This window comes from Fusarium subglutinans (genome assembly GCF_013396075.1).
Source record: "Fusarium subglutinans strain NRRL 66333 chromosome Unknown NRRL66333_c0000005, whole genome shotgun sequence".
NCBI classification, from domain to species: Eukaryota; Fungi; Ascomycota; class Sordariomycetes; order Hypocreales; family Nectriaceae; genus Fusarium; species Fusarium subglutinans.
The window spans coordinates 597,722-624,428 of record NW_023502068.1 but is presented as its reverse complement, the minus strand read 5'-3'; the positions used below and the strand labels follow the sequence as shown (position 1 = coordinate 624,428).

Genomic DNA, 26,707 nt, shown 5'->3' with positions numbered 1-26,707 from the left:
CCAACCTTCCAACACATCCCAACCATTCATGGACTACCTATCCTCGGAAACGCCTTGAGATGATGTTACAGTCAGTATAAGCCACAATCAATGATACAAAAGTTAATCTACGTCTACCTATAGCCCCAGCGGCCAAGAAGCTGCTTACCTTGCCTATTGTGATACTGAAGCAAGCATTCAGTGCCCGGGTACAGACAAACACACTCCACAGTGTTTAATTATCGCCTGGGGAACCCTGGAGATCTTTTGAACTCGGTTTTTGGCCATTAAAAGTACTACGCAGTAACCTTGTTGTTCGAATTTACCCATGAGACTTGATGGTGCGACCACATCATAGATGGCCTGGGTCACAGGCTCCTGCTCTGGGCCATGACCTAGTGTTTCGGGCGTCAGTGGCCAATGATGTTTTACATCCTTGATTAGTAGCTAATGAGTACGGATCAAAAGTTACAAACGATCATTGTGTTTGATCGCGGCGGTGCAAAACACAGCATTTCAAGAGCCATGATTGGATCGCAAGTTTAATGTGGGGGGTTCCATTTAGTATTGGTAAAGTTACTGGGCGGCCTCGCTGTCAGATTAGCGGGAGCTACCTTACTTCCACCGTACGTCACGGATGGCGCAATAATAAGGATATTGTCTCCCGGCTCTTCGTATTTTGTTTGACAAGTACTAAGTTAGGAACTCTCACCTCGGTACGGGAATACCATTCATTGGCCAAGGAATGCGTATCTCAATTTGAGTCTGATATCCGACATTCAATACGTTCAGTTGTGAAGCAGCCTAGTACTACTTTGTTTGTACTCACTCGCTCAAGGCCGTTTGAACTGAATCTTTTGTATCAATTATGCTTTGTCTACTCTGTATTGTTAAGTCTGATCTACCCGGGAGTCTGTAATAAAAACAGGAGCGGCTGGTGAACCCTGATTCAATCTGGTAAACAAATACATGTGAATGACTCTACCCCGTGGTCAAGGATCCCCCCACCAATCGCAATAACCCAAGACATTGCTCCCATTGACAAAACGATAGGGCTGATCCATGGTGACATTCCTATGATGAATGTCCTACTCATCTGACTGCATGTGCTGGGTTTCGGCATGTCATCTCGACGTGTTACGACCAGGCCGAACGAAGCATGTCAGCCGCTCAAAGCCACAGCCCTACAAGACAGCTCATCCAATATCGCATTTTGTGTATTTTACCATCTGTAAGGACCCTGAAAATTGGGTTGCTAACTAGGTACCTAACTACCTCGGAAATGCAGATAATTACCCCCTACCAAGCCAACTTCATCTCGCTCAATCCACAGCACCCATGCTGTCTTCTCCCCACTTATAGACAGCGTTTTTTTGTTCAAGAAAACAGTCATGGCCAACAGTAATTGGGCACACCGTAAGGCCCGTTAGAATCACCAAATCTGACGTATCGTATGCCTATGAGCAAGCCAAGCCAAGCCGTGAACGTGAACGTAGGAACACAACTGACTGTCGGGTCATGAGAGTTTGAAGTTGCTAGGCTGACTTCATCTCAATGGTAATATATGTTGTTGTTAAGCCTGAAAGGACCGATAAAAAGATACTACTGTGGTATTTTACGCAGGAAACTAGGTAGTTCGTCCTTTTATCATGCCCATTGCTTAGGTAGTTATTTAACTTCAGCTCCGAAGTCGAATCACGGCGATGGGCTTCGGCATCTGCCCCACTATTTACGGCACCGTTCGGGCATTCAGTCCGGATCTGTTTTGGTACAATGAGGCTGTTGAATCGATGTTCAAGATATCTTTAAATTTTAAACATGAGACAGCGCTTTGTACACACGTAATGATACTCTCTGACTCCAAAACTAACACAAAGTGTTTCGAAATGTAAGCTTAAGTCTCAGCATGCGGGTCTGGCCTCCAGTTAAATAGGTAGTGGGGGTTAGAGGAAGCGTGGGGTTTCACCTCTGACCTCTCGCCTCTGAATCAAACCAACTGAATCAACCTCACAATCTGATTCATTACAACTCTTCGAAACCTACTCCAAACCCATGAATCGTTACAATGACAGGTGACACACACCGCAAGATCTGTCAGCCCCTCCACCCCGCCATTCGTGACAGTCTAGATCCCCAATATGTCGCCTATCATGAGGCGCATCTGCAGTATATCGAAAGAGATGAGATCAATAGCTGGGACGGCTCAATACGTACCAAGAAACATTCTCTCCCTCCTGGAGGAACAAAACCTATTCCCGTAGGGAGCACCAGTGACCATGACGTTGCTAGATTCCGAGTGAGAGTTTACACACCAACAGGCCAATGTGATGACCGAGGCTGGCCTGTCCTCGTCTGGTTTCACGGTGGTGGCTGGGCCGTTGGAGGACTCAACAATGGCACCGATCTTTGCTGCTGGGCTTGTGAGAGTATGTGCTTGCTTCTCTGATTGTGTCTGGTCGTACGATGCTTACACAAGAACCAGGAGCGCGGTGTATAGTCGTCAGCGTAGACTATGGACTGGCCCCCGAATGCCCATTCCCTGCTGCAGTCGAGGATGCAATTGACGCCGTGAGATGGGTGGCATCTCGTCCAATTGAACTACAAAAGATAGACACTTCCCGTATTTCCATCAGCGGAACATCATCTGGTGCTAATCTGGCGATTGTCGCTGCATTATCTGCATCGAACCCAGAAGTCCCTTTACCGACAGCTCAGCCTTCATTCCCAAACACTATTACACATCCTCCTATATCATTGATCCTATTCATACCAGTTGTCGACAATACTGCCACAGCTGAAGGGGTATGGAGGCCCAATGCCGAAACTGCACCTTGGCTTACACCTGCACGAATGGAGTATTATCGTAAGCTTTACTTTACTCATGATCATCACCGCTCTCAATGGGACGCGAGCCCTAACCTCGCCCCCGAATCTCTCTTGAGAAGGCTTCCAAAGACGTGGATAGCTGTTGCAGAGATGGATATTCTCGCACCAGAGGCACTGGCTTTTGGAGAGCAGTTGAGAGGGTTGGGAGTTGACGTGGAAACCTTGCTGGTGAAAGGCGGGACACATTCTATTCTTTCGCTTCATGGTGTGATTGATAAGGGCTATAAGATGATAGAAGATGCTGTCAGACACCTACAAGTGACTTTTGGGACGGGCTAACATCCGAATGCTGCTGGAAAATACTTCTTAAACTGCTCGGAGACACATAGTAGTCCCATAGGATCCATATAATTCACTACCTACAGTCCGTCCATTCAACGTTTAATGCCACCCTCTCAATGTCTCCAGGCTTCCCTGCCTATATATGAATTGGTGATTCTTTCCAGTGCTTGTTCTGATACACCAGCGTACACACCCCGGACCAAGCCTAGACTGCAACAGCCTCGCTTGTGGGTGTCTTTCGGTCTGAATCCTCCACAGACTCTTCACTAGTCATGGAATTGTTTTTGCGGTTTCGAAAGCCCCAAATACCCTTAAAACCACCATCATCCATCCCCAAGAGCTCCTTCATACACAAGGCGGGATGAAAGATGTTGAGAATGGTCACAGCAACAACAATCAAGATTCCCTCAAACCCAACAAACATATACTGGTGACCCATGAGGGGTCCTTTCCAGCCTTCAGACAATTCTGCAACTCGAAACGCACTTCTCCAAAGAATGCAAAGTGCAGAGAGTGATAGAGCGCAGAGAAAAGCTTTGAACCGCCGGGCGTTGCGGACTTTGACAATTTCTGGGCGCTGATCGAAGGCTGCTTCACCGAGACGACGTTGACGATAAATAGTCCGAATAGCAAAGTCGACTGAACAAGCAATAAAGGCGAGAATCGTGGCAACTTGAAAGGCGAGCCCTGCTATCATGATATTTGTGCCCAAGTCTGCGCTTTTGTACTGTTGAGAAGCAACGGAGGCCATGCCGCCCCCAAGGGCTTGAAGGACCAGAGAGACGACATCGCAAGGGATGAACTAAAGAGTCGGTGTATTAGAATATAAATTCGAGTCATATCCACAAGGCAGTGACTTGCAAATCTGGTATAGTATTCGGGAGGTAACCGTGAGTTCTCTGGTCCAAAAGCTGATACGATCCTGCGTAGGCAAAGATAGATACTTGCAGCCATAAAGGCTGGACCCATGGTCAAGCAACAAATCTGGGTAAGAAAGGCATTCATATCGAAGCGATTGTACCAACTCGCGATGCGTCCACTGTATCCAATGATCTCGCACAGAAGACCCAGGATCATGGCGACATTGAAAGCTGTACCCCTGCGAGTGAAAACCCAAGTGACGATGAAGCCGAGCAATGAAGCGATGAATATCGCAAGAAATGCAGCATTTGGTGCAAGATCAATGCGATAGAGGTAGTAACCCGTATCATCAACACACGCTCCAGCTTCGGGATTCTGAAGACAAAAGAAGGGCCCTTCAGGAGCTTGTGTCCCGTTAAGGGGAACAGGCGAGGTTGGCTGCATAATGAGGAAGTGGGAGTGGCTTAAATATGAGCAAGTGTGCCCAGTGCTCAAAGGACAAGAATGAAAAGATGAGGAGCCCGATATATATATATATATACCTATGTATAACTGTTCATCATGCAACCCCCTCCCGCACTTCAGCTTAAATGCGAGTGGCTCTTTACTCTGCCCATGCTCAAACAGCCATCAAATATTCATAGTCTATAAGAAAGGGATCCGGGTAAAACCTAGAGAGGTGGGTGCAGGATCCAAGTACGATGTCGGAGTTCATCTCCGTCGTATTTCGTGTTTCGCGAAATTTGCGGTTAGTCTGTGACATATTCTATCATCCCGTCGGCCCTTGGTGGCCGAAAAACAACATGCATTGCTGTTTTGGTTGTGGATATTTGAAAGGGAGCTCTATCAAGAGATAGTATCGAATGCCCCAGTTCAGCCTCAATAATACAGTTGAAGGATCAAAGGAGCCTTGCATATGGCCCACTCACACTTCCTCGCACCATCATCCTATTTTGGCTATCTATCAAATGAGAGTCCAACTCTCGTTGCTGTGCCTCTTTAGGGCGAAAACGAATCAGTGTAGCACAGAAAAGGGCCTCTAGCATGTCTTATGTTGCATCCTATCGTGGTTCTCGGCAACTTGATATTTGCAAGTCTGCACTAAACATATAGCGAAAAACTGGGTTCTCTCAGACCCAATATATTGTAACGTGCGTGTACTGCTCGAGATGTATCGCTGTCCCTCCTGTAACAAATAAAAAGAATAAGCATTATTTCTCAATCGTCGATCGAGGACATGACCGAGTCCAACTCTTTCTTCATTGCGCTTCCACTCAGCCACCTACTTCTTTTTCTTTTCTGCAGAGCTGTCCCTTCTAGGGCTCTCCTCCACGTTGGTTCCGCTGGCGCCGCTCTTCGTCACAATGCCACCAGCAGCCTTACTCGCACCGACACTGATACCACGACCCTCTCGCATATCCAGGCTGATATTGCTCCCGACACTCCCGCTGCGCTTGACACCAGCTTTTACCCTGGCCGCTACAGGGGAATCTAATCCACTTTCAGGCGAGTCTCTTCCCGCAGCACTCTTAAAAAGCTCAGGGGTGGCTGGCCGGTCGCCTGCAGGTATTTCACCCGAGTATTTCACTCTGTGTCTTGTCGTGTTCTTAGGAGAAGGAATTCCAGACGCATGCTCTCGTGCTCGGTGTGGCTGAGGTTGGGGTGTAAGCTGGACGCCATTGGCTCCCTCAAGACTTGGTGTAAGTGTGGAAGACTCGCTCTCGCTGCCATGGTGAGCATGCCCAAACGCATATCCTGAACCCAGAAGGCTCTCCTGCCGACTGACATAGTAACGATCATATTCCTCCTTTGTATGCTCGGCATCGGTGAAGCTGTCGAGCGCATCAAACACGTGCTGGAAAACCTGTGTATCGACATCCCGAGCCCAGAGAAAGTCAAGATGTTCATAGTGAGGAATCTCAGTTGCCACAGTTTGAGGGGGTAGTTCCTTGAGCATAACATTGATATCTACCAGGGAATCGCTGCCACCGTAAACCAGAACGATTGGTGTTTTGATGTTTCGAGTCGGGTACTTGGCAACCTTGGAGTATTTGCTACTTGAAGTGACACTGATTGGCTGATGAACGTCATCGTCATACATCTGGAAGGACTTGTTTCGAATGATTTGGAACCAGTGAACCACACTCTTGGTGCTCGTAAAAGAGTAAAGATGTGGGTAAGCAGCCAATTTCTGACTCGCGGAGATATTGAGGGTTTGCCAGTTGAACAAGAATGAAAGCCCCATGTCGATGAGTTTGCTGAAGATGGGTGGGTACAATATGGTCTCCCACATAGTGGCGGAACTGAGGATGGAACGACGACCAAACAGAAGGAATAAAACAGAAGGCGATGCCGTCACGAGCGCGTCGACAATTCCACTAGATAAGCCGGCAGGCGCCATAGCAGGCGCGAGAGCGATGAAGACATTGATCTGGTTATTGAGCTTGGGGTGGATGGCCAAACTGGCGAAAGCCTGAGCTGTACCTTGCGAAAAGCCGACGTACGATAGGCTCTCCTGCTGTGTTGTATCAAGAATATAGCTGATGCTATCTGGAATGTCGTGGAAGGCAAATTCGTCGATGGAAAAGTCCCAGAAGGCATTGGAGGTTGGCGACTGATTGATTGACTTTTTGGAGTACTTGTTACCCCGATTATTTCCAAACTGTACAAATGTTAGTCAATGGACGTGGGCTGCGTAATAATGCAAGCAAACTTACCCAGACGTCGTAACCTCTCTCAACCAGCTCGAATGGCAGACATCTCTGCTCATCCGTGAGAGCAACCCAAACCTCTGAATTCATAAGAAGGCCATGGTGCATGTAGATGACCTTCTTTTTCAGACTCGTCGGGCCGTAGTTAACTTTCTGTCCTTCTTCGCCCTTTCGCCACTGCAGACGATGAAGACCTAAAAGATATCCATCCTTGGTCTGAACGATATGTTCCTCTGCTTCGTAGCCCCAAATGCGACACAGCTCAACAAAGTCAGGCGCGTCTCGTACCTTGGTAGATATCGCTATACGATGTTAGTCCGAGTCTAGTAGAAACAGCCAAGAAGCCAACTTTTTCGTTTACTCTCCGCTCGTCGCCTCGCAGGCGCAGAAAACCTATTGAAGAGTCGTCTTGAAGCTCTGTAGAAAAGCGTAACAAGAAATGGGGCTGCGATGTTGTTGTTAGTATGACCCCTACACCGCTCGGAAAGGGTCTGCGACTCACGCAAAGCCAAAGTCAAGACTCGAATGATTGCCTCGAGACCGACGAGAATGAATGATCCCACGAGAGCTAGATACTCGTGCCTATTCGGATTAGAGGTTAGTAAAGTCGGCGCATAGTAGAGATGAGAATGCGGATGAGCGCCACGCAGATCTTCCAGGCCTCTTAAGACAAAAGACGAATAGGGGAGATACTTACGGGCGAAGCCTCCCGATGAAAGGAATAGCCATCGCGACAATCTTTGTCTGGGAATTGTCGCGATACAAGCTTATCCCAGCTTAAGATTTTTGTTGTTGTAGGGACAAGGATCAATGAGCGAAGTAGCTACTAACTTGGCAAAAGAGGTTGATAAGGTAGTAAAATGGAGGTGATGTCAGTCCCTATTCAATGAATCACATGCAATTGGGGACAGCGATAGAGTTAGTGCCTGGTCTACTGAGCTACAGCGAGGTCGCACTAAAGTAGCTAGCGCACCTAACGAATCATGACCTCAGAACTTGAGGTGAGTCTAGAGTAAGTAAGGTAACCTTGAGTTGAAAGAAACTCGGTGAAGAAATGAGAAAATGGAGATTCCATCAGGCCTCAAGATGCTGAAAGAACCTGATGGTCAAAAAACATTCCATATATTTTCCTTCCATGATACCCATATGAAACAGTCATTACCGCAAGCGAGCCACAGAAGACACTGCCACATGGCAGACGCCAATGTCAGGGTCGAATGAGAGGGGATTGGTTCTCTTATAGTGGGCCATCGACACTTGGCTAGGCATAATGATAAGACATACATGAGGTACTCCGTACGGAGGTACAGGTTGAGTGAGAAAGTGAAAAACTAGCATCAGTTAATGAAGGTCGATGAGAATATCTCCGATTACTACAATCGCAATTGTAAACTCAACTACTATAGTACCGTAGAGCCCAGTCCTTCCCTTCCCTTCCCTTTCCTGTCCAGGCCATTATTTCACGACTCTCCCTCGCTCTCAAATCGCTCCGAGCTGCTCCAAAATATTTCATGCCATGCAACGCAACATTATGCCATTGCCACGCCATGCTAAACATCGCTCATCCTTCCAGAGTACAAGCTACGATATATCGTCTTTCTCTTTTCCATCTCGTCATCTTATCTTGTCCCATCCTACATCCTGCTGGTCATGCACCGTCTCCGTATCTACTGCTCCTATATTTCAAACAGCTTAGCGACGCCATTGGAGTGATTTTTTTGCTCTGGTTCAGCTGGCATCAAGGCTCATCATGTGCTGACTTGACGATTTACATAGCCAGGAGCACTACAACCAAATCCAATGAGCGGCTCGAAGTGCGGCCCAAAAGCTTGCGTCTTCCCAAAGAAAGGGGATAACACAAAGAAGCCGAAAATCGTCAATACTCAATTTGCGAGTATCTCGTGCCCAAGGACAGTAGACGTCGTAGTAACCGGGCGCCGCCAAGTAATACAAGAAAAATCTTTCCAGGAAAATGAAACGCTCCCCCAATGCCGGGTCCGTTATTTATTTATTGTTATGAACCGAGCAGCTCTGACTTACGGTTGCTCTTCCAAAAGTCGATTGCCTCAACGACGTCGTCTCCTTTATCGTCCTCGTGTGCAAATAGAATCTGGCATCATGTTAGCATCCTGGAAGAAAGAGTTTCTCGTGTGATCAAACTTACCTCATGTGTGCTACTATGAAGCATGCGAATGTTCTTACGAGGGACAATGTGCACAGCACCATTCTCCATGTTCCGGAGCTCAATAAAGTTTGGCTCGAAAGCAAGGATCCAGGGGTAGCTGAGTGCGAAGCTCTGTGGTGTACCCTCCCAGTCAATTCGCCACTCTGGCCGGGCCCTCCAGCCGTTGCGGTTAACAAAGAAGGAGAATTCCGAATAGTTAAGCAAGAACTCTCCGTTAAGTCGTTCAATGTGGATTGGCCTAACTCCTTCTTTGCGAGCCACAAAGTCAAGTGACGTATCAGCCTGGTCGAGCAATGATTGTGTTTCGAGGGTTTCGAGCGAAACGACCTCGAAGCCTCGAGCGCAGGCAACGCAGAGCTTGGACTTGAGGAAGTGAACGGACGAGGATTCGGTGGGAATGTAGAACTCCTTGAATGGCTTGAGCTCATCATGGCCGCCGCTCATGAATTTACCAATACCCTTCTGCTTCTTGGCCTTGGTCATGGCATCATTAGGCTCAAAGACCTTGATCGTAGTAGATAGGGCGGATGACTTGACGCAGCAGACCAGATGTCTGCCCAAGCAAATGCCCGTCTTGAAGAAACTGCAATGGTTCTGGATCTTTTTAGGCCTTCTAGACAATGCGGGCTCATCAGGGTTGAGGGCAGAAACTGGGTAAGACTGGAGTGTTTTGTTAGACAAGACCAATAGTAATTGGTACTCTTCCAGAATATCAATCTGAGTAACGCTTGCAGTCTCCAATACCCTGCGAGGCACTTGATCCTTCACCTTGCGGTCCGACAGGTAAACACCACTGTCAGTACCGTACAAGAGCTTGCGGCCACCATCTGCCACGGTGTTAGCGATCGAATCGGAAAAAGCAGAAAGGACTTACCAAATGGCGTGACACAGTTAACACGGTTGGTACCAGCAAAGAATTTGCTGGAGATGACCGTTGTGTTGAAGAAGTCGGCACGGGATCGAAGACGTTCCTGGGCAGTATGAATGAACTCAAGCCACTTTTGACGAGCAGCTTGGTTAGACGCATAGAGCGTCAGCTCGTAGCCTGCTTTACCCAGATGGCGGAAGGTGATCGGCCAGCCTTCCTTTCGCGCTGGGTCGTTGGCGTTGTTCCGGATTGAAGGGATCAAGCTCGACGAGGTACGCTTCATGTTGCCATCCTTGGGAATCACCTCGTCCATTTCCCTGATTGCGAGAAGCTCCAGAGGAATGGGTCGTCGGTATGCCTTAATCTCTTCAGTTTTGCCAGTTTGCTTGATGCGAACAAGAAGAACGGCGTGATCAAAGAGGAAGGCCGTAATTTCTGCAGGATCCGTGGGCGACTTCTTGAACTGACATTTGAAGACCATTTCACGTCCCTCCTCTGTGAGTCGAAGGTCGACCCTCTCGTTAGGTCTGAAACGGAGCTGCTCATGAAGCCTCCTGAGGTTGAATCGGTTTTCAGCCTTTCCGGACTCTGCGTTGACTCTGCCAAGAATATCTCGAATCATAACCAGAACCTTAGGAATGTCCTCCTTATCAGGATTGCCATCTTCCGTGTATTTCAAGACGTTTTCCAAAAGTAGGGGGTATCGTGCCAGACGGGTCGTCGGCTTGGTCAAATAACCATTCAACTCCAGTTTTCTCGACTCCTTGCGCCTTTCAATCTCGTCCACAAACTTGCTGAAGTAGGGGTTGACTGATCTCTCGTTCTCGAATTCAAACTTTCCTTCCAACTGCTTCGAACCGTACAGAATGAAGGGCTCGAACTGAGGCACATACTCAAGGAAAATATCACCAATATTATGGACAATAGGTTCCTTTTGTTGTCGAGTCGTGAGTCCAGACGCAAACCGGGAGCTGACGGTATGAATACTGGGGTGGTCGATAATGTTGCTGAAAATGTTCTTGACGACCTTTTCGCGACGCTGAACAGGAACTGGCGAAGCCTTTGATCGTAAAGGCAGAATCCAAAAGTCTCGTAAATATTCCAAATCCTTAACGAAATCTCGCTCGGTATAACAGATCTCTGAAATAACTTCCTGCCTCTTCTTTTCCCGCTCATCGACCTTCTCAGCAACTTCCTTGGGAACGGAGTTGATCCAGAGTTTTTGTTCGTCTGTCTGATCAACTTCGTCATCGACAGCATTGACAGCATCTTCTTTTCTTAATCCGGGGTTGATCTTAAGATTCAGTCTCGAAACTTGCTCCAATCGTCGAGGGCAGGCAATTGAATAACAAAGTTGATCCCTGGTACAGGTTGGAGAATAGCATTCGGAGAGCAGGACAAAGACACCATTAACTGCGGGCTTATCTTCTGGCTCATCCATCAATGTCTCCCTGAACTGGTACATTTCCGATTGGGAGTCTCGCAGACGGTGTTCGTAAGTGACATCGTGGAAAAACTTCTGGGCATCCAGAGCTCGGCCAAGAAGGAGGGCAAGGTTGCGATCAGTAGTCCTAATAATATATGACAAGACATCGACAGCCTCGGAACCGCTGAAAGCATTCTTGTATGTCAGTTCGTTCTTGGTCCTGTCACCTACAATAATCTTGCGACGGAAGCACTCTCCGACTCGAGACAGTAGGGCAGGATATACGAGGGGTGGTCGAATCTTCGTGGCAGTCGGGGGGCGCTCGCTCTCGATCGACTTGCTTCTGGTTGGTCGCTGAACCAAAGTAGAAGCATCAGACTCGGACGGGGTGATGGTCGGTGCCACGGTAGAGGCCATCGACATTGTCCTACTATGATCGCCAGCACCATTGGACGAAACCATGCTAGAGGTTCGGGTCTGTGCTCCTGGAGCGTGAGGCATCGAATTAGGATAACCGTTGGCGGCAGGCTGCTCGGTAGGTGCTCGTCGGTTTGGGATGACTCGACCGCTCATGGTCTGATGGGCGTCCATGCTCTGGGGTTGGTAATTGCCAGTCAGCGACATGGTGCGATCTTCATGACGTTCCGGCACAATTCGCCCTTGAGCGGTCGTCCTCGCCGAGTTCTGCTGCGCATACGGGGCTTGTCGAAGGTGGTTTGCTGGTGCTTGTTGGTAGGCGCTAGGAGGAGGGTGGTACATTGGCTGGCGAGGAGCAGAAGCGAGTGACTGCGAGCGATAAGGGTCATTGTTCATTGCAGGTGCCGGACCACCTTGATAGAATCGCTGGGCGGGAGTCCTTGCACCAGGAGCTTGCGGAGGCGGCGGACCTCTTTGCTCCATCCGAGGAGGTGGAGGTCCTCCAGGGCCAGGATACGGACGTCGTTGTTGATGATGTTGCTGCTGCTGCATATAGTGAGGTGGCATTTGACCACCAGATGCTGAGCGCTGACTTGGATAGTAGCCATTCCCCATCATGCTATTGCTATCCATTGTCCGAGTCCTGCCAGCTGCTGGGTCCCCATAGTGTCCTGGGGGGGCACGAGGCGGTGGCTGCCGTTGCATACCAGAGGACATTGAGGACATAGTCTGAGTGCGACCGGGGTCCATCATGTTTTGAGGCATCGAAGAGGACGAAGTCATTGTTTGGGATCGGCCAGGAGGAGGAGCCGCGCCGAAGATGTTGGAGAATGCAGCATCTCGTTGACCGTAATTGTTGTCGTCGCCGTAGCCCCTCTGCGGCGGCCTTTGAGGAGCTCCTCGAGGATCGTAACCGTAGTTCGACATGATAAGGGAATCTTGATCGAGGGCATGTCAGGAGAGTTTCCCAAGAAAGGGGCGATACCTGGGGATGGGAATTGCATTACCGGTAGGGTTTTGAACGCCAGAGGCTAAAAGCTCGTTATCTGGCGTATCAACAGCCGACTTCGACGGATGCGCCGCCGTCAGTCGACGCCAATACTGTGCGTCCCCTTAAGCTTAATATGAATGTTGCGTGAGCGATAACCGTCCGTTATATACTGGCGCTGCGAATACCCACGCAGGTAGCGCTCGTCGTTACGGTGTGAGAGATGATGAGGGATCGGGGTGTGAATTCTACCCAAGCAATGTGTCGTGTCGGAATTTGCAAGTTTGGGCTCGAGGGGGACCGTCGGACAAGGCGGCCGGTTGAGCAAAATGGCAAACCTCTCGCCTTGGGCCGAAGCTCTTCGACCGATCGAGGATGCGGAGGGACGACGATAGGGAATATGATCACGGGCAATGGGTGGTCGCCGTCTCGAGAGGGTTTTTCTCGGGGGGGTGACCCTCTGGTGATGGACTTTGGAGGGAGTTGCAGTTGCAGGTTCACGATCCAAACCAGGCACCGGACTCGTCGCAGGTAAAGAGGTAAAGGCAATCCAAGCCAATGGAATCCACGTTCGTCCAGGTACTGAATGGAACAGAACACGACAAGGGAGTCAACTGTAGGAGCCAACGACGGACACGCCAGTGCTAGATCCACCACAGAGTCCACCTGTCTGATGGCGGCCTCTGCGCTGTTTGGGGGTCGAGATGAATGTGGTGACGGGGGGCCGGCAATGTGGGCGCGCCGTAGTGGATGGGCTATGGGCAGTTAAATTATTTAGCACAATTTCAGGGGATGAATATACTGGGGTATAAAGTAGCAGTGTAAGAGCATGGATCTTTGGCGTTGCGCCGTGGATACGAAAAAGACAAGAGAAGTGGACAAGTTAAGTTAGGTGATTATTCAGGAGCAGGTTAAAATAGTAATTTATCTTTAGTCGGTACTAAGAGTCGGTTCCTTGTTTCAAGGCGTCAACTCGAGCTGTTACAGTGAAGTTGAGCCTCTTTGTTTGTGTATCGTAGTCCGACCTGAGGTTGGTCGCCTAACTGTAGTGTTGACGCTCCAGTCGGATACCTGGAACAGATGCTGCTACAGCTATTGTTACCGCTGCCTCATTCATGCAGCAAGCACATGTCATATCTCCTCTGGCGTCGCTCAGTTGTACCCGTGTACTCGTTTACTCGTTGCACAGGATCTTTGTTCGCAATGGACCCTTTGTGGTGAGTCGAATTCAATTCAAAGGTTAATTCATCCAGTGGTTGCGTTGCCATACCTTAGACGGGAGTTACGGCAATTAAACCTCCTGTTGAACTGGAGCGGCCTTGGCCAAGGGGCATGCACGCTAGTGGCCGTTGATTCTAGGTAGGTAAGGTAGTTAGTTAACTTCTAACATTAACCTGCATCCTTTGATTATGCAGCGGGTGTTTGGTGATTTCTCCCTATCTACTAATTGTTGGTTTGTTTGTTGTTTGTCACGGCTGAACTCGGGCAATCTTACTGACGAGAGTTGCCGAGAACAACATCAGCAGTTAGGTACCTCCATGGAGTCCATGCTACCCTTGGTTCTGATTGCATCCCGTTCAATGTTTCTGTGACTGGAGCTGCCAAAGACCAGGTATTGCCGGCTGTCTCGGCCCCCTCAGCCTTGGTAAAGGATACAGAGCAAAGTTCACTAATACCATAGCAACTTCGAAGGGATACCTAATCTCGTCTTTAGGTTCAAGGAGAATAATTATAGCGGCCTACCGGGACAAAGGGAAAGAAACCCTGGAAACCGCCCACGTCGGCTGCCTCAAATAAAGTCAAGATACCACTTGGCAGAAGCCTGTTATTTCCCATCATTAACAGGTATTCTAAATTATATGGCAATCTTATTTATATATGGAAACACCAGACCAGTCAAGACCAGGTAGAGCTGGGTATATATGCGAAACTATGTACTAAGAACTTATATCCTCTCTGCCATGCAATCATATATGCAATTCTTATTATTAGTGATTCATCAAGGATATTTTCCTTTGTCCTACTTCTCGAGTCCCAAATTCTTCGATCAAGGCCTTACGTGATAATTGTTACAGTCACGTGACTCCTCTCGAAGCCACTCGCTCGTCATTGGTCAAATTAACCCGTTCCAATGTGGCTTTCCACCTCAGCTTCCGAATCCTCTGGTAGCCTTGGCCAGTAGCAGGCTACATCATCATCAAGCTATCACGTCAACTCTTCAGGTCAACCTTGACACTAGAGCTCGCCGACGGCTTCATATCCCTCACCATGGCAGAATCAGAGCTCGCCCCCAAGTTTGCCCCCTTTATTGGGATGGTGAGTATTCCCGTGCTAGTCTTCCTGTTGGTCTGAAACCAGGGGTGGACGCGAATGCTGATGCTGCGAGTTTGTAGGCCGGAATTGCAGCTGCAATGGTCTTCGGATGTACGATACTTACTCCCTCTTTACGCGATGCGATATGACTCAGATCGAATACTGAACGACTCCGATAGGTATTGGTGCTGCTTATGGCACAGCCAAGTCTGGCATCGGCATTGCTGGTGTCGGTACATTTAGACCAGACCTCATCATGAAGGTACATTACTGTCCCCTGGCTGAATCAAGGCCATCGCTGACGCCTTTTCCAGTGCCTCATCCCCGTCGTCATGTCCGGTATCATTGCCGTTTACTCGCTAGTCATCTCCGTCCTCATCGCTGAGGATCTCGACCCAGGCAAGAACTATAGCTTGTTTTCGTACGTCGACGCGAAGTCTCGTCAACGAAAACGATCACTAACAGTATCAGGGGTTTTCTGCATCTCGGATGTGGTCTTGCAGTTGGCATGACTGGTCTTGCCGCCGGTTACTGCATCGGAGTTGTCGGTGACACTGGCGTTCGTGCTTATATGGAACAGTCTAGGATCTTCGTTGGCATGGTCTTGATTCTTATCTTCGGCGAAGTTCTTGGTCTCTATGGGTACGTCATTGATGAATATTCAGTATATTTCGGTTATGCTAATTATCCTGTAGACTCATCGTTGCTCTTCTCCTGAACAGCAAGAGCAAGGGTTAGACAAGTCCTATTCAATCAACGATCACATACCTACTCTGTCGACCTTTCATCGAGTGGTCGACTTGTACGTCGGGGAGGTTTTGAGCTGCCATCGAGTTACGGGGGCATACCATTATATGTACATCGGGCATGGCGTTATTGGACGTGTAACATATCTTTTGCAAACAGGTAGAGAAATGGCGGAGAAGTTGACCGGATCTAGCTTCCAGTATAATCGCAAAGTCTATGCTAACACGATTTCTCCAACATGTTGACACTAGACGTCTCAAAAGAGTTTGAATGTTCGTTTCATTTGAGGGGTGAGCTACCTAATACCAGCCCAGGTTCACCAAGCCCTATGCGACCCTATGTACGAGAATGAGCGACAGAAGAGAAGAATATGCCTACGACGACCGTTTCATGCCATCAATCGGAGAGCAGTTGACAATTTGAGAACCCCCAACTCGCATGCCATGCCTTATCCCGACAACCCAATCTAGATCATCAAAACGCCATGAGAATGCGACAATGTCGTTTCAGCCAACGTAACAGACATGATAATGGCGACCCAGCGCAACAGAGATGCAAAGAAAACACAAAAAGGCAGAGGTCAACAAAGCAAGATCATAGCAAGCGTCGTCCTCCAATACGGCGGAGGAGCTTCTTTCGGCCTCCAGCCTCAACCTCACGTCTGTATGGGTTTGTCGGAGTCCAGTTCCGCTGCCGGTCATCCGAGTCTCTCATTCGAGCTAATTCAGCGTTAGCAGCTGCGATACAACACTCGACAAACTTGTATCTTTTTTTTTCAACTTACCTAAGAACCAGTCCCACTGGCGATCCTCTCGCAGAAGAATATCATCCCCTGACTCTCGTGAAAGTCGCTCTGTACGAGCGCGTGCGGCAGCCACCTCGCCAACCAGATAGGGATCTTCCAACGGTCTGGTTATGTACCGCTCTTGTTCTTGCTCGCTAACATCGGTCATGACTCGACGAAGGCTGTCTACGGGATCTCGCTGAGCAGTCAGTCGCCGGTTCGCGACATTCTGGTAGTGTCGGGCGTTGGGGTTACTAGAGACGGAGGACCATGTCGCGATACGAAAATTGTTCAGGTTCGGCTGGGATCGCAGAGGAAGAGCAGGTACTGGAGGCAAGCCGATAGTCTGCTGACGTGGAGTTGAGGTACCGCTTCCTTGGGGAACTAAGGAGGACCTCGCAACTGTGTGAGACCGAGCTGGAGGGGTGTATGACGGCAGAGACTCGGGGTATGGATTTGTTGAGTGGTATGAGGGAGCTTCCGATACTGAGGCAATGCACAGGTCAGTAAGGCTGGTCTCGTGCCAGGTAGTGGAGCTCTGGCAGCGATCTCCAGTCTGGTGTATAAGTAGAGCCGGTATCCCAGCATGATACAAAGAATCGCAACTACTTTTGCCTACTCACCATAAGAAGGAGCAGCAGATCGAATAGAAGCTGTCTCGAAGTCGTCGTTACTATAACGTGAAGTTGCGAGAGCGCCCGTCATGATGGCAGATTGCGGTGGAGGAAGCACAGTTGAGAGGGAACCGGAAGAGGGCTAGCACACGACAGTTCGAGCATCAGTCCAAGAGAACTATTGGGGATGCTGCGGTTAAGTAGCGATACGAGACAATAACAGGATCACACGGCAGGCGGCTGGGACGCTTGAACGGTGCGTGGAGAGTCAGAAGGCGAGATAAGTGAGACCTGTGAAAGTGTGCGGGAGCCAGAATAATGGCCTTTTTGACCGGTGTTTAAGACGCCAAGCTAGGTAAGACAGGGAGGGTCAGGATGCCCAGGAGTTTGATGCACAGCCGCGGATAAACATGCATGTAGTTTCCAGGTATGCAGGAGAGGATGGTGGGAAGCAAGCAAGCGGGCAAGGTGAATAGCCCAGCTCGGAGGAGTACAGAGTACAGAGTACAGCAAACCTATTAGCGGCCGGAGCACTTCGGAGAAGTACCAGGTTCAACCCGAGCCAAGGTCTAGGCTGGGCAGCCGTATCGCATCGTGGCGTGGATTTCTCTGGCGTGGAGGTTGCAAGGGGGACTGAGATGCGGGGACACGTGAGAAAAGACACGACGATGATGCTGTGGAGGACCATCGAAAGCACCATGACGCGTTCTGTTCAATGCAAGTCTTGAACAAAAGCCTCTTGCTTCCGGGCACTGTTAAGAAAGTTTGTTGATCCCGCCCAGTGTACATACATTCGTGTCACAAGCTCTCCTGCATGTGCTGTGTACAACCGCCACGACTCCAATAATTGCGAATGCAGGGTGCACAAGAGGATCTAGAGGTGACATCTCTAATTAGGGACAACCGTCAGCAAGCTCCCCTGAAGGCACGTTCGGGCGTTTTCCTTAGTTGGCATAACGAGCTTCCATGGATGCTTCGACACGATACGATGATAGCGGGGTATCACGGACAGTTTTCCGGCGAGGCCTCGGAGGACATTTACCCACTGTGAATGGCGGGGTTGTGTATGCTGTGGATCATGATCGGGCTATGTGCAGGGGGGCAGAGTCTCTTGGGCGGGGAGAGAGAGGCCTAGAAGCCCAGAAGTCCAGATGGCCAATGGATAAGACGGCTGGCGGGTGTTGTCTTGGCTGTGAGAAGTTCCCTGGCAGAAGCAGAAGAAGCAGCGTAACTGACGGAAGCCAATGTTGCACAACGACTGCGTCGACGGTATCTTGATCCGGTTTTGTTCAAGACGGCGATCGAGCTTGCGACAAAATGGTGGAGCTGAATGATGCATTTGACGTCGAGCTTGCATTTCCAGGACCAAGTTTGTTCTAATTTCCGTTTCATCTTGCCCTGTCCTGTCCGGTCGCAAGAATGTTGGCACGACTTCCATTATTTCCTTACAGTAAGGTTGCCGATCTTCCTAACCGCTGTGAACCGCGTGGTCGGGCCGGCCTATGATGCCAGACCTGGCTATTCTTTTGGGATTCTCAAAGAACGCTATGTGACGCCCAAGTCGATTTATCCTTGCTGGAGCTCAACACCCACCTCTTCTTCCCAGCTTCGAATAGGTTTAGCTTGGCAGCCTTTCTCCACATTCATCGAAGTCTGAAGGCGCTGAAGACCTCAACGAAGTGGTGTCCTGCTCATCTTTGCTTCGAGCCATTTGATAGATGCTCTAAGTCAGCCTCTTGGTGTGAAGAGTTGCTGATCAAAAGCGGGGGGCTTGCTTGATCACCAGATATAGAATTCTAAACTGGTGACTTTTGGCGCATCTCAGATGCAGGAACAGCCCGCGGGGTATCAAAGGCCACTTTCAGATCACATCTTATCATTATCCGTACCTACACCGAGGTAGGTAGGTAGGTAGGCAGGCAGGCAGGTTGTTATGTAGGTATTGTCCGCACCAGCTACGCATGAGGCACTATTGGATATTCCCCGCTTTCTCTCATGGGAAAGGAGGAATCTGTCTGCTTCTAAGCGGCTGGTCCGGCCCCATTTCACCGAGGTGTCAAGGCCTTTGGTTGAATTCAGTTAGTTGCGACTCATACTTCAGGGGAAGCGGCACGGTTCGCACGGAAGTGTTGGGCGGGAAGTTTTGAATCGCGACCGTTATTCCAAAGTTGGAGGATACATCTTGCTCACCCTGGCATGGCACACAAGTATGCAGGTTGCGCTCTGATGGCGATAGACGGCGGTGAGTGTCTGCTGACGTGCATCGACAACCTGGTTTGGTATCGTAGCTGGAATAGAAAGGAAACGCTGGAAATGATAGATGTCGACTCTTTTTCGTTCCTCGAGGTTTGTCAATCAAATCGGCACCAGGTGTCCATAAATAAAACAGCCTTGGCCACCATCAACTGCTATTTCTGTAACAATATATTGCTTTATACCAGAACCGTCGTATATCATGTTTCAAAGACGTAGTGAGCTTGGTTTCCCTTCCTCCCCAGGGCAGCTCTTATTAGGCGGGAGCGTAGGGCTACGTTGGATGGTTGGACCCTTGGATTCGGATGAGCGAGTGGTGTCCCATTCGCAGTTGTTACCTCCCTCTTTGAGAGGGTTGCCGGGAAAGCCCGTATCAAACAAATACTTGTGTTGTTTTTTCATTTTCGTTTTCATTTACTGATTTGTTGATGGTGTTGCGTGACTGTTGTGGCACGAGATGAACATGTCTCACTCGCGCGATGTGCCCACAACGTTGACGCGCCAAGTTGGTCTTTGGAAATCCTGCTTTCGTAGTATAGGATTCTCTTGGCTTTTGGCGAGAGCTTTGCGTTTTGCCATAAGATAAGGTGCCTTATTAAGTAATTGGTTTGAGCCCGTGGATGTTTGCTGTAGTAGACTGCGATCCTGCCCAAAGCGGGCCTGCAATGACTGCAGCTCGACCTAAATAGCTGGTTCCTCCCAGGGCCATTAATCACATGCATTCAGGCGCAAACCGGTCAATGCCTAAGAGTGTATGTATGTAAGCGGTAAGGTAAAAGACCTCAAGTTTAGCCTGTAACTTGGCGAGTGTAATAGTTTTATGAAGGCGCTGGTTTCGACACACAACGCATCTATAGGACCGCCGGGGGGGGGGTCGATGAGACTAGTATCTAGACAACTATAAACCATGCTAGGGGTGGCCTTTATTACCAAAGCCTTTATTTCTGCCTACAATGAATATATCTCACATATCGGGAATTCCATGAAAGCAACATCCCATCACCAGCTGAGCTTTTTCAAAAGTCGGCCTACCAAGGTCTTGGCCCAAGCATTTATGTGCTCTTCACGTTTGTTGGTTGGACATAGTGGCTACCAATAGTATTTGATTTTCATCTTTCTGATCGCCTAAAGGTGAGTCAAAAGAAATAATTATAATGTTTGTAGTGAGTGAATAACTCCCAGACGCTGGGTATCATTGAGTGTTTGAGACAGAGTGTGACAAAGGAATAACTCAAGTCAACCTCTATACATCATGCTACACTACCAATACAGACTTATAGTTATGAATATTCTTCATATAGATGGTAATTATTTGCCAAACTCCATAGATACCGATCCTACCCTACTCTGTGTAACGAGGTAATGATCTACTGGCTCTTATTGAATCGGCCAATGCGTGATTTCAATGCGAGATTTCACCATCGATAGCCCGGTTTACCTCTGCAATACATACGTCAATGCTCCTGGTTCCGTGAAGTTGAGTCATGGCCGACGATCCATTTGGTGCGCTAGGTTGTATCAGATTGATTTTCTTATTCCCAATTTTCGTTATACAAAAAGCATTTCAGCCGCAGCGTTTCCCCCTCTATCTGCTAAACTGACAGCGATATTTCCTATATCATTAGACATCAACAATCCCTAATCGCAATCTCAATGTATCGTTTCATCATGAGGAACTCGTCTCTCGCAGATCAGGATTTTGAAGCATCGGGCCCTTCACAGCAACGCAGCAGTGAAAATGATACCCTAGAGCCTCGCGATGATCAACCGCTTCTTCAAGCTCCCGACGAAGACAGTTGGAAACCCCCTCGTGGGTTCTTCTGGATCCAGTTGGCAATTATGTCGAATGTATTCCTCTACGGCCTCGATAGTACCATCACCGCTGCGACTTATGCTGTCATCAGCTCTGAGTTTGATGCCGCAAACACAGCCTCATGGTTGACCACATCGTATCTTGTCACTAGCACAGCGTTCCAACCTCTCTATGGCAGAGTATCCGATATCTTTGGACGACGGTTGTGTTTCTTCATTTCTACCATCACGTTTGCCTTTGGATGTCTTGGATGTGGTGTTGCGAACAACATAATCTTTCTCAATGTCATGAGAGCATTGACTGGCTTTGGCGGTGCAGGCTTGATGACGATGGGTAAGTGTAACTCCAAACTCTCTAACTCACTTCCATTAATGTGTGAAAGCCACTATCGTCAATTCGGACATGATCCCTTTCAGGAAGCGCGGCATGTACCAAGCTCTTCAGAATGGCATCTATGGCTTTGGGGCTATTTCTGGAGCTTCCTTTGGTGGCTCGATTGCCGACCATATTGGCTGGAGATGGTGTTTTCTCTTTCAGGTGCCTGTATCAATCCTGGCTCTGATCATTGGAGCTCTAGTCGTCTCTAATCAGTCTGGAGGCTTCTCGCTCGATGGTAATCTAGGCACTGTCTGGCACAGAGTCGACTTCTCTGGGTCACTTCTTCTCGTCGTAGCTATCTCGGTTCAACTTGTGGGACTCAGCCTGGGAGGAAACGAGCTTCCCTGGGGTAGTCCTTGGGTGATTGGAGCCTTGATTGGGAGCGTTTTGTTGTTTGGTATGTTCCTCTTCGTTGAGGAAAAGACGAGTGCCATCCCAGTCATCCCTCTCCGCTTGCTCCAAGGCAGGCTACCTATTGCAACGCAGTGTGCAAACTTATGCGCAGGCATGGCTGCATATGGGGTAAGCTTTCACGAGTTGTTCAGGTTTAGTGATTTACACTAACCCTTCACAAGTACCTTTTCATGCTTCCGCTTTTCTTTCAGGTTGTTCTGCTTGACTCGGCCACCACAGCCGGTGCTCGACTTGCAATTCCTTCACTGGCGACTCCAATTGGTGGACTTATTGCTGGTGTGGTTATGTCTCGTTGGGGCAAACTACTTTCTCTTGTGCGAACTGGAGCTCTGTTGATGGTGCTAGGCAACGGCTTGGTGACCTTACTCCAGTTTCAAGATTCGAAGTGGAAGTACTTTGTCTATGTGTTTCCCGCAAACCTTGGTCAAGGCATTATTTATCCCGGTATACTGTTTACTTCACTCGCCTCGTTCGACCACGCCGGTAAGCACACGAGTCTCTGTCGATCAATATTGCCAACTGACAAGTTTACAGATCACGCTGTCACAGCCTCGACAGTGTACCTCATCCGCTCATTGGGAACCGTCTGGGGTGTTTCAGTCACATCTGCCATCGTTCAGACTACACTCAGCGTTCGTCTGCCTGATGCATTGAGTGAGGTAGCAGACAAATGGAGAGTATGCCCTTTTTCTTGTCGCCAATTTCTGTCGTAAAGCCTTGATCAGATGCTAATCCTGCTTTCCCCATAGGTTATTGAGCAAATTAGACACTCTATTGACTATATCCGTCAATTGCCTCCCGACGTGGAACTCAAGGTGCGTCTGGTTTACTATGATGGTTTGAGATATGCATTTGGCGCCTCGACTGCCATAGCCCTTCTAGGACTCTGCGCTGCCTTGATTGCCAGCGGAACTGGCCTTCGAACAACTCACAAGTAGTCAGAGGTGGCCGAGACTAATGAGTTCTTGAACGTCAAATGAGTCTCAGCCTCCTGCATGCAATCATGTTTCTCTGGGCAAGCGTTCACTTCATGACTGTTAATCATGGTCAATGGCAGAGTTCCAGGACGCTTAGATAGATGGAACCAATTCCATTGTTGTAGTGCATTACCTCTAAATAAAGGGGCCCAACCTCGACGACATTATGTGCCCGCCGATAAGTGTAATGCAGGTAAACAAAAAGAACATGTTCCTCTTCGCCTGACAGCCAGACAACAAAAAGTGTGGTTCCGCCCGGGATCGAACCGGGGACCTTCTCGGTGTTAACGAGATGCCATAACCAACTAGACCACGGAACCGAGGCAGTTATTTAATAATGTTTCGTTGAGATTAGAAAGAGATTCTTTGTCTTGTCAGCCACTGAGCTGATAGGTCTATCTCAAGGTCTTCCTGTCTAGCAAGAGGCATCAACGGTCGACATGATTGAGGCGACGAAGGCTTCAGGCCAGTAGGAGGTGAGCACCTGCGCGTAGAGACTATTCAATAGCTTGAAATGAAATGTATCATCGAAAGGTCGCTCTATAGATGAGGTATGTTAGTCAAGAGACACCAGCTACCTTAACCACGAACAACTTCGACATTGTCGTACCGGCTTTTCTCTTCCTCTCAGGAATCAATGATCTCATGCTTTATTCTTAAGATGTAGTTTCAATGATAACTCATCTCTCTGCTCAATGTACCTTAGATCAAGCTGAGATACTGACAATGGGGCGTTGCAAGTGTAGCTGCTCAGAGAGGATGATAGGGACGGGTCATCACTGACCAATAACTTAATGTGACAATAAGAATCTGATAAATACAATAAGCACGAGAGATTCCTTAGTATCTGAACAACTGTGCTGTAAGGTCCTACCTACCTACCTACTTACCTACCTACCTACTTACCTACCTACCTACTTACCTACCTACCTAGGTACCTAGTTGCGGCTGCCTGAGGTGCCAGGTGCTTGACAGTGACTGCCAGGCATTGAAACTGCCTCCGCGATAGGCCGCTCTCGATCAATATCACACGCGACTAAAATCGTCCCTTCTCCTCCTTCCAATTTTATTCTCTTTGTCCTGCATCATCACCTCCTAAGCTTTCAACCTCACATACTAACTACAGCATCGCCCCCAGCTTCAAGCCTGTCCATCAGTTTAGGGGGCACTTTAGAGCGAAACTTCCTCGTTGAATAACCTGCTTTGCCCTTATTAGTCGGAGTTTCGAGAGTTCTCTCAAGGATTCCAAGGCGCATCCGGGAGTAGCATGTTCTATAGCCACGAGAGTAAGTCACCTCACGATATGTCACCAACTAGGGCACAGCTAACATCGCTTCAGTCCTCAGCAACACCCAGTATGGGGTTGCTACCATTTGGTATGTATCAGAGCCTTATTTCTTTTCTTATTCTACTCACTCACTTTGCAATACAGGCTCGTCGCCACCGTGGGCAAATCTAATCAGAAGCGGTTGACTCGCAAGGCAATTCAACAAGTCAACGTTCCTAAGGCATGCGAGACCATCATCGACCCAGGAGCCCCGCTGGCTCTACGTCTCCAAGGAAACCTCCTTTATGGAGTGTCGCGGGTCTATGCTCAGCAGTGCCGTTATATGCTTTCAGACGCTGAAAAGACACAATCTGACATGATGACCTTCTTTCGGGTCATGGATACAAGTGAAACGGACCCAAACGCAGGTAGATCAAAGTAAGACGTCCTTTGTTGCCTCACAAAGCTCTGTGTACTGATATATTCTCGTAAGGCGGCATCAAATCACCTTGCAGGATGACCCGTCCTTTGATCCTTTGTCGACTATCCCAAAGCTCGACCTTTTGGCTAGCGTTGATGATTTGGTTCTTCTCTCGACAAACTTTTCGTCACAGGGCAGTGTCTCTCAAATGACTCCAAAGACTCAGGGTTCCAGCTCTTCAGGTCGAGGTAATTCACTGCTCAACTTCGACATTCCTCAGTCTTCGCATTCTGGCCGAAGTTACCGTCTCCCAACGGATCTTGACCACGATTCTCCTTTCGCAAAGCCTTTTCATGCGCAGGACCCTGTGGAGGACTTCAATCCGTTCGGCGTAGACATTGCAAATATGCCTGGTCTTGACCTCAATTTTGACCTTGACGGCAACCTCATTGAGTTCGGCGACATGGAACCACAACTCCCCCCCCTTCCTGGAACGGCGGCATTTGAAGAGCAACTCCAGGTTCAAGCTGTCAAAGCAGCCGGCCTTGGCGCCGAAAATGGGCCCCTTGGAGGGGACAATGTGATCATTATGGGTGAAGATGCCTTCCCTGACGCTGAGCCTTTCCCCAAGCGCCCTGTTGCCAGAAAAGCCACTTCCTCGGCCGAGCCCAGCTCTGAATCAGTTTCGACTGAGGAAGTCAAAGCACCACTGCGACGACAAAGGCGACGTCGAATTCGCCAAATGGTCGACAGTAAGGACCATGTTGCTGCAACAGAGATGCGAAGCTGGTCTATGAACTATCTTAACAATATGAAGGCCAACTACAAACCACGTCCTCCTACCACTGTCGCTCAGGCACGCCGCCACGCGAAGGCTCTTCTTTTTGACAATGGGCTCGCGGGTATTGGTAGAGCTTGCTCAGGTGCGGCACACCCCCTCGCAGAACACTTCTCTGGTATGGCTCTCTTGGCGCAGTTGCAGGGAAAGAGTCCTGAGCCAGAACCAGAACTTGTGACTCGGGGCCGCCGCCGTGCTTCTGGTGAAGCTTTTGAAGACGAGCAGGATGAAGCACGGAATGTCCGTCAAAAGGTGGACCATGCCAACGAGCTTGGGCGCGGTGTTGATTCTGACATGGGTGCTATCATGTTTGGTGAAGACATTGCCCCTGAGATGGGAATGGATGCAGTAAAGGGTCTTGAAGATCGACACTCCTCATCCATGGCTCCTTGGAGTCGTCCTCCCTCTGCTGCACCTGGTTCGTCTATTCGGGGACAGGGTAGCGCACAGAAAAAGTTCCCTGCTCCAAGTCCTCTACATGCTCGCGGTAGTGCAATTCGTCCAATTGAGCGCTGGAGTGATCAGCTTGGGCCACAACATGGCTCTGACGACTTGGCGATGCTCCGTTCCCAAGATTCTTCCATCGGCGATGAAGGATTCATGGGTGGTATCGAATTCGGCAACGGCGACGACACGCAGGAATCTGGTGCAGTCATTGATGCCTCTGCTCTTGACTTTTTAGGCTATGCCACTTCTCGTGCGGAGTCCAAAGGATATACTCGTTCTTGTGACCAAGCTGACCGTCGCTGGATCGATTTCAATACTCTTACCGACGAGCTCGATGACCCTGCCAACTCCAAGAAGTTCGCATCGGAGGCTTTCATGCATGTTCTCGTTCTTGCAACTAAGAACGCCATTGCTATCGAGCAGGATGGGATTGCTGACAAAAAGCCCTTCGGCATCATCCGCATTGGACTAACTCTTCCTCAGCAAGAGGTTGAAATGGCCGACGAGCTGGCCTAGAATTGTTTTTGGACCGGGGGTTCAATTGGTACACTATCGTTCATGCGAGTGTTATAGACGCATAGCGATAAAGTCTACGACTTTTATTGGCGACGACTTTACGATTTCACGCGGCGTTGCCCATTTCATTTGCAGGGAGTCAGTCACCAAAATTCTTGGAGTTGGGGGAACACTTGACATGAAAACAAAATGGGAACATAAGATACTAAGGTATTGACAACATATGTGGGATATGGTCAAAGGTATACATCTTGATTCGGGGGATGGGAAACGAAATAGCAACGGGATATTTCTGGTCCGTAAGCAAGATATTCGTTCAGTG

The 26,707-nt window shown here is 49.0% G+C and overlaps 8 protein-coding genes across 8 annotated transcripts; 4 read left to right on the top strand and 4 right to left on the bottom strand.

The window, feature by feature from the left end:
* Window positions 1–2,044: 2,044 nt before the first annotated feature.
* On the top strand, window positions 2,045–3,144 carry FSUBG_1236 (esterase lipase thioesterase; the record flags this gene model as incomplete). The annotated part of the gene is made up of 2 exons (XM_036677139.1): window positions 2,045–2,405; window positions 2,462–3,144. The coding sequence occupies 2 exons, from the start codon at window positions 2,045–2,047 to the stop codon at window positions 3,142–3,144; spliced, it is 1,044 nt and encodes a 347-aa protein (XP_036543404.1).
* Window positions 3,145–3,352: 208 nt separating this feature from the next.
* FSUBG_1235 (RTA1 like family) lies at window positions 3,353–4,452 on the bottom strand (the record flags this gene model as incomplete). Its single annotated transcript, XM_036677128.1, has 2 exons — window positions 3,353–3,949; window positions 3,994–4,452. 2 exons carry the CDS (start codon window positions 4,450–4,452, stop codon window positions 3,353–3,355), a joined length of 1,056 nt encoding a protein of 351 aa, XP_036543403.1.
* An 838-nt stretch (window positions 4,453–5,290) lies between these two features.
* Window positions 5,291–7,448, bottom strand: FSUBG_1234 (lysosomal acid lipase cholesteryl ester hydrolase; the record flags this gene model as incomplete). The annotated part of the gene is made up of 5 exons (XM_036677117.1): window positions 5,291–6,670; window positions 6,726–7,021; window positions 7,081–7,164; window positions 7,222–7,301; window positions 7,417–7,448. 5 exons carry the CDS (start codon window positions 7,446–7,448, stop codon window positions 5,291–5,293), a joined length of 1,872 nt encoding a protein of 623 aa, XP_036543402.1.
* A 1,285-nt stretch (window positions 7,449–8,733) lies between these two features.
* FSUBG_1233 (Rho1 guanine nucleotide exchange factor 1) lies at window positions 8,734–12,542 on the bottom strand (the record flags this gene model as incomplete). Its single annotated transcript, XM_036677106.1, has 3 exons — window positions 8,734–8,829; window positions 8,884–9,731; window positions 9,779–12,542. The coding sequence occupies 3 exons, from the start codon at window positions 12,540–12,542 to the stop codon at window positions 8,734–8,736; spliced, it is 3,708 nt and encodes a 1,235-aa protein (XP_036543401.1).
* A 2,329-nt stretch (window positions 12,543–14,871) lies between these two features.
* FSUBG_1232 (v-type ATPase subunit C' (VMA-11)) lies at window positions 14,872–15,654 on the top strand (the record flags this gene model as incomplete). The annotated part of the gene is made up of 6 exons (XM_036677095.1): window positions 14,872–14,919; window positions 14,997–15,027; window positions 15,096–15,178; window positions 15,231–15,337; window positions 15,388–15,558; window positions 15,612–15,654. The coding sequence occupies 6 exons, from the start codon at window positions 14,872–14,874 to the stop codon at window positions 15,652–15,654; spliced, it is 483 nt and encodes a 160-aa protein (XP_036543400.1).
* Window positions 15,655–16,257: 603 nt separating this feature from the next.
* Window positions 16,258–17,152, bottom strand: FSUBG_1231 (uncharacterized protein; the record flags this gene model as incomplete). Its single annotated transcript, XM_036677085.1, has 3 exons — window positions 16,258–16,382; window positions 16,448–16,996; window positions 17,071–17,152. The coding sequence occupies 3 exons, from the start codon at window positions 17,150–17,152 to the stop codon at window positions 16,258–16,260; spliced, it is 756 nt and encodes a 251-aa protein (XP_036543399.1).
* Window positions 17,153–20,982: 3,830 nt separating this feature from the next.
* FSUBG_1230 (multidrug resistance protein fnx1) lies at window positions 20,983–22,857 on the top strand (the record flags this gene model as incomplete). The annotated part of the gene is made up of 5 exons (XM_036677074.1): window positions 20,983–21,460; window positions 21,510–22,027; window positions 22,081–22,402; window positions 22,454–22,596; window positions 22,669–22,857. 5 exons carry the CDS (start codon window positions 20,983–20,985, stop codon window positions 22,855–22,857), a joined length of 1,650 nt encoding a protein of 549 aa, XP_036543398.1.
* Window positions 22,858–24,163: 1,306 nt separating this feature from the next.
* FSUBG_1229 (meiotic cohesin rec8) lies at window positions 24,164–26,385 on the top strand (the record flags this gene model as incomplete). Its single annotated transcript, XM_036677063.1, has 4 exons — window positions 24,164–24,182; window positions 24,236–24,272; window positions 24,329–24,601; window positions 24,657–26,385. 4 exons carry the CDS (start codon window positions 24,164–24,166, stop codon window positions 26,383–26,385), a joined length of 2,058 nt encoding a protein of 685 aa, XP_036543397.1.
* Window positions 26,386–26,707: the final 322 nt, after the last annotated feature.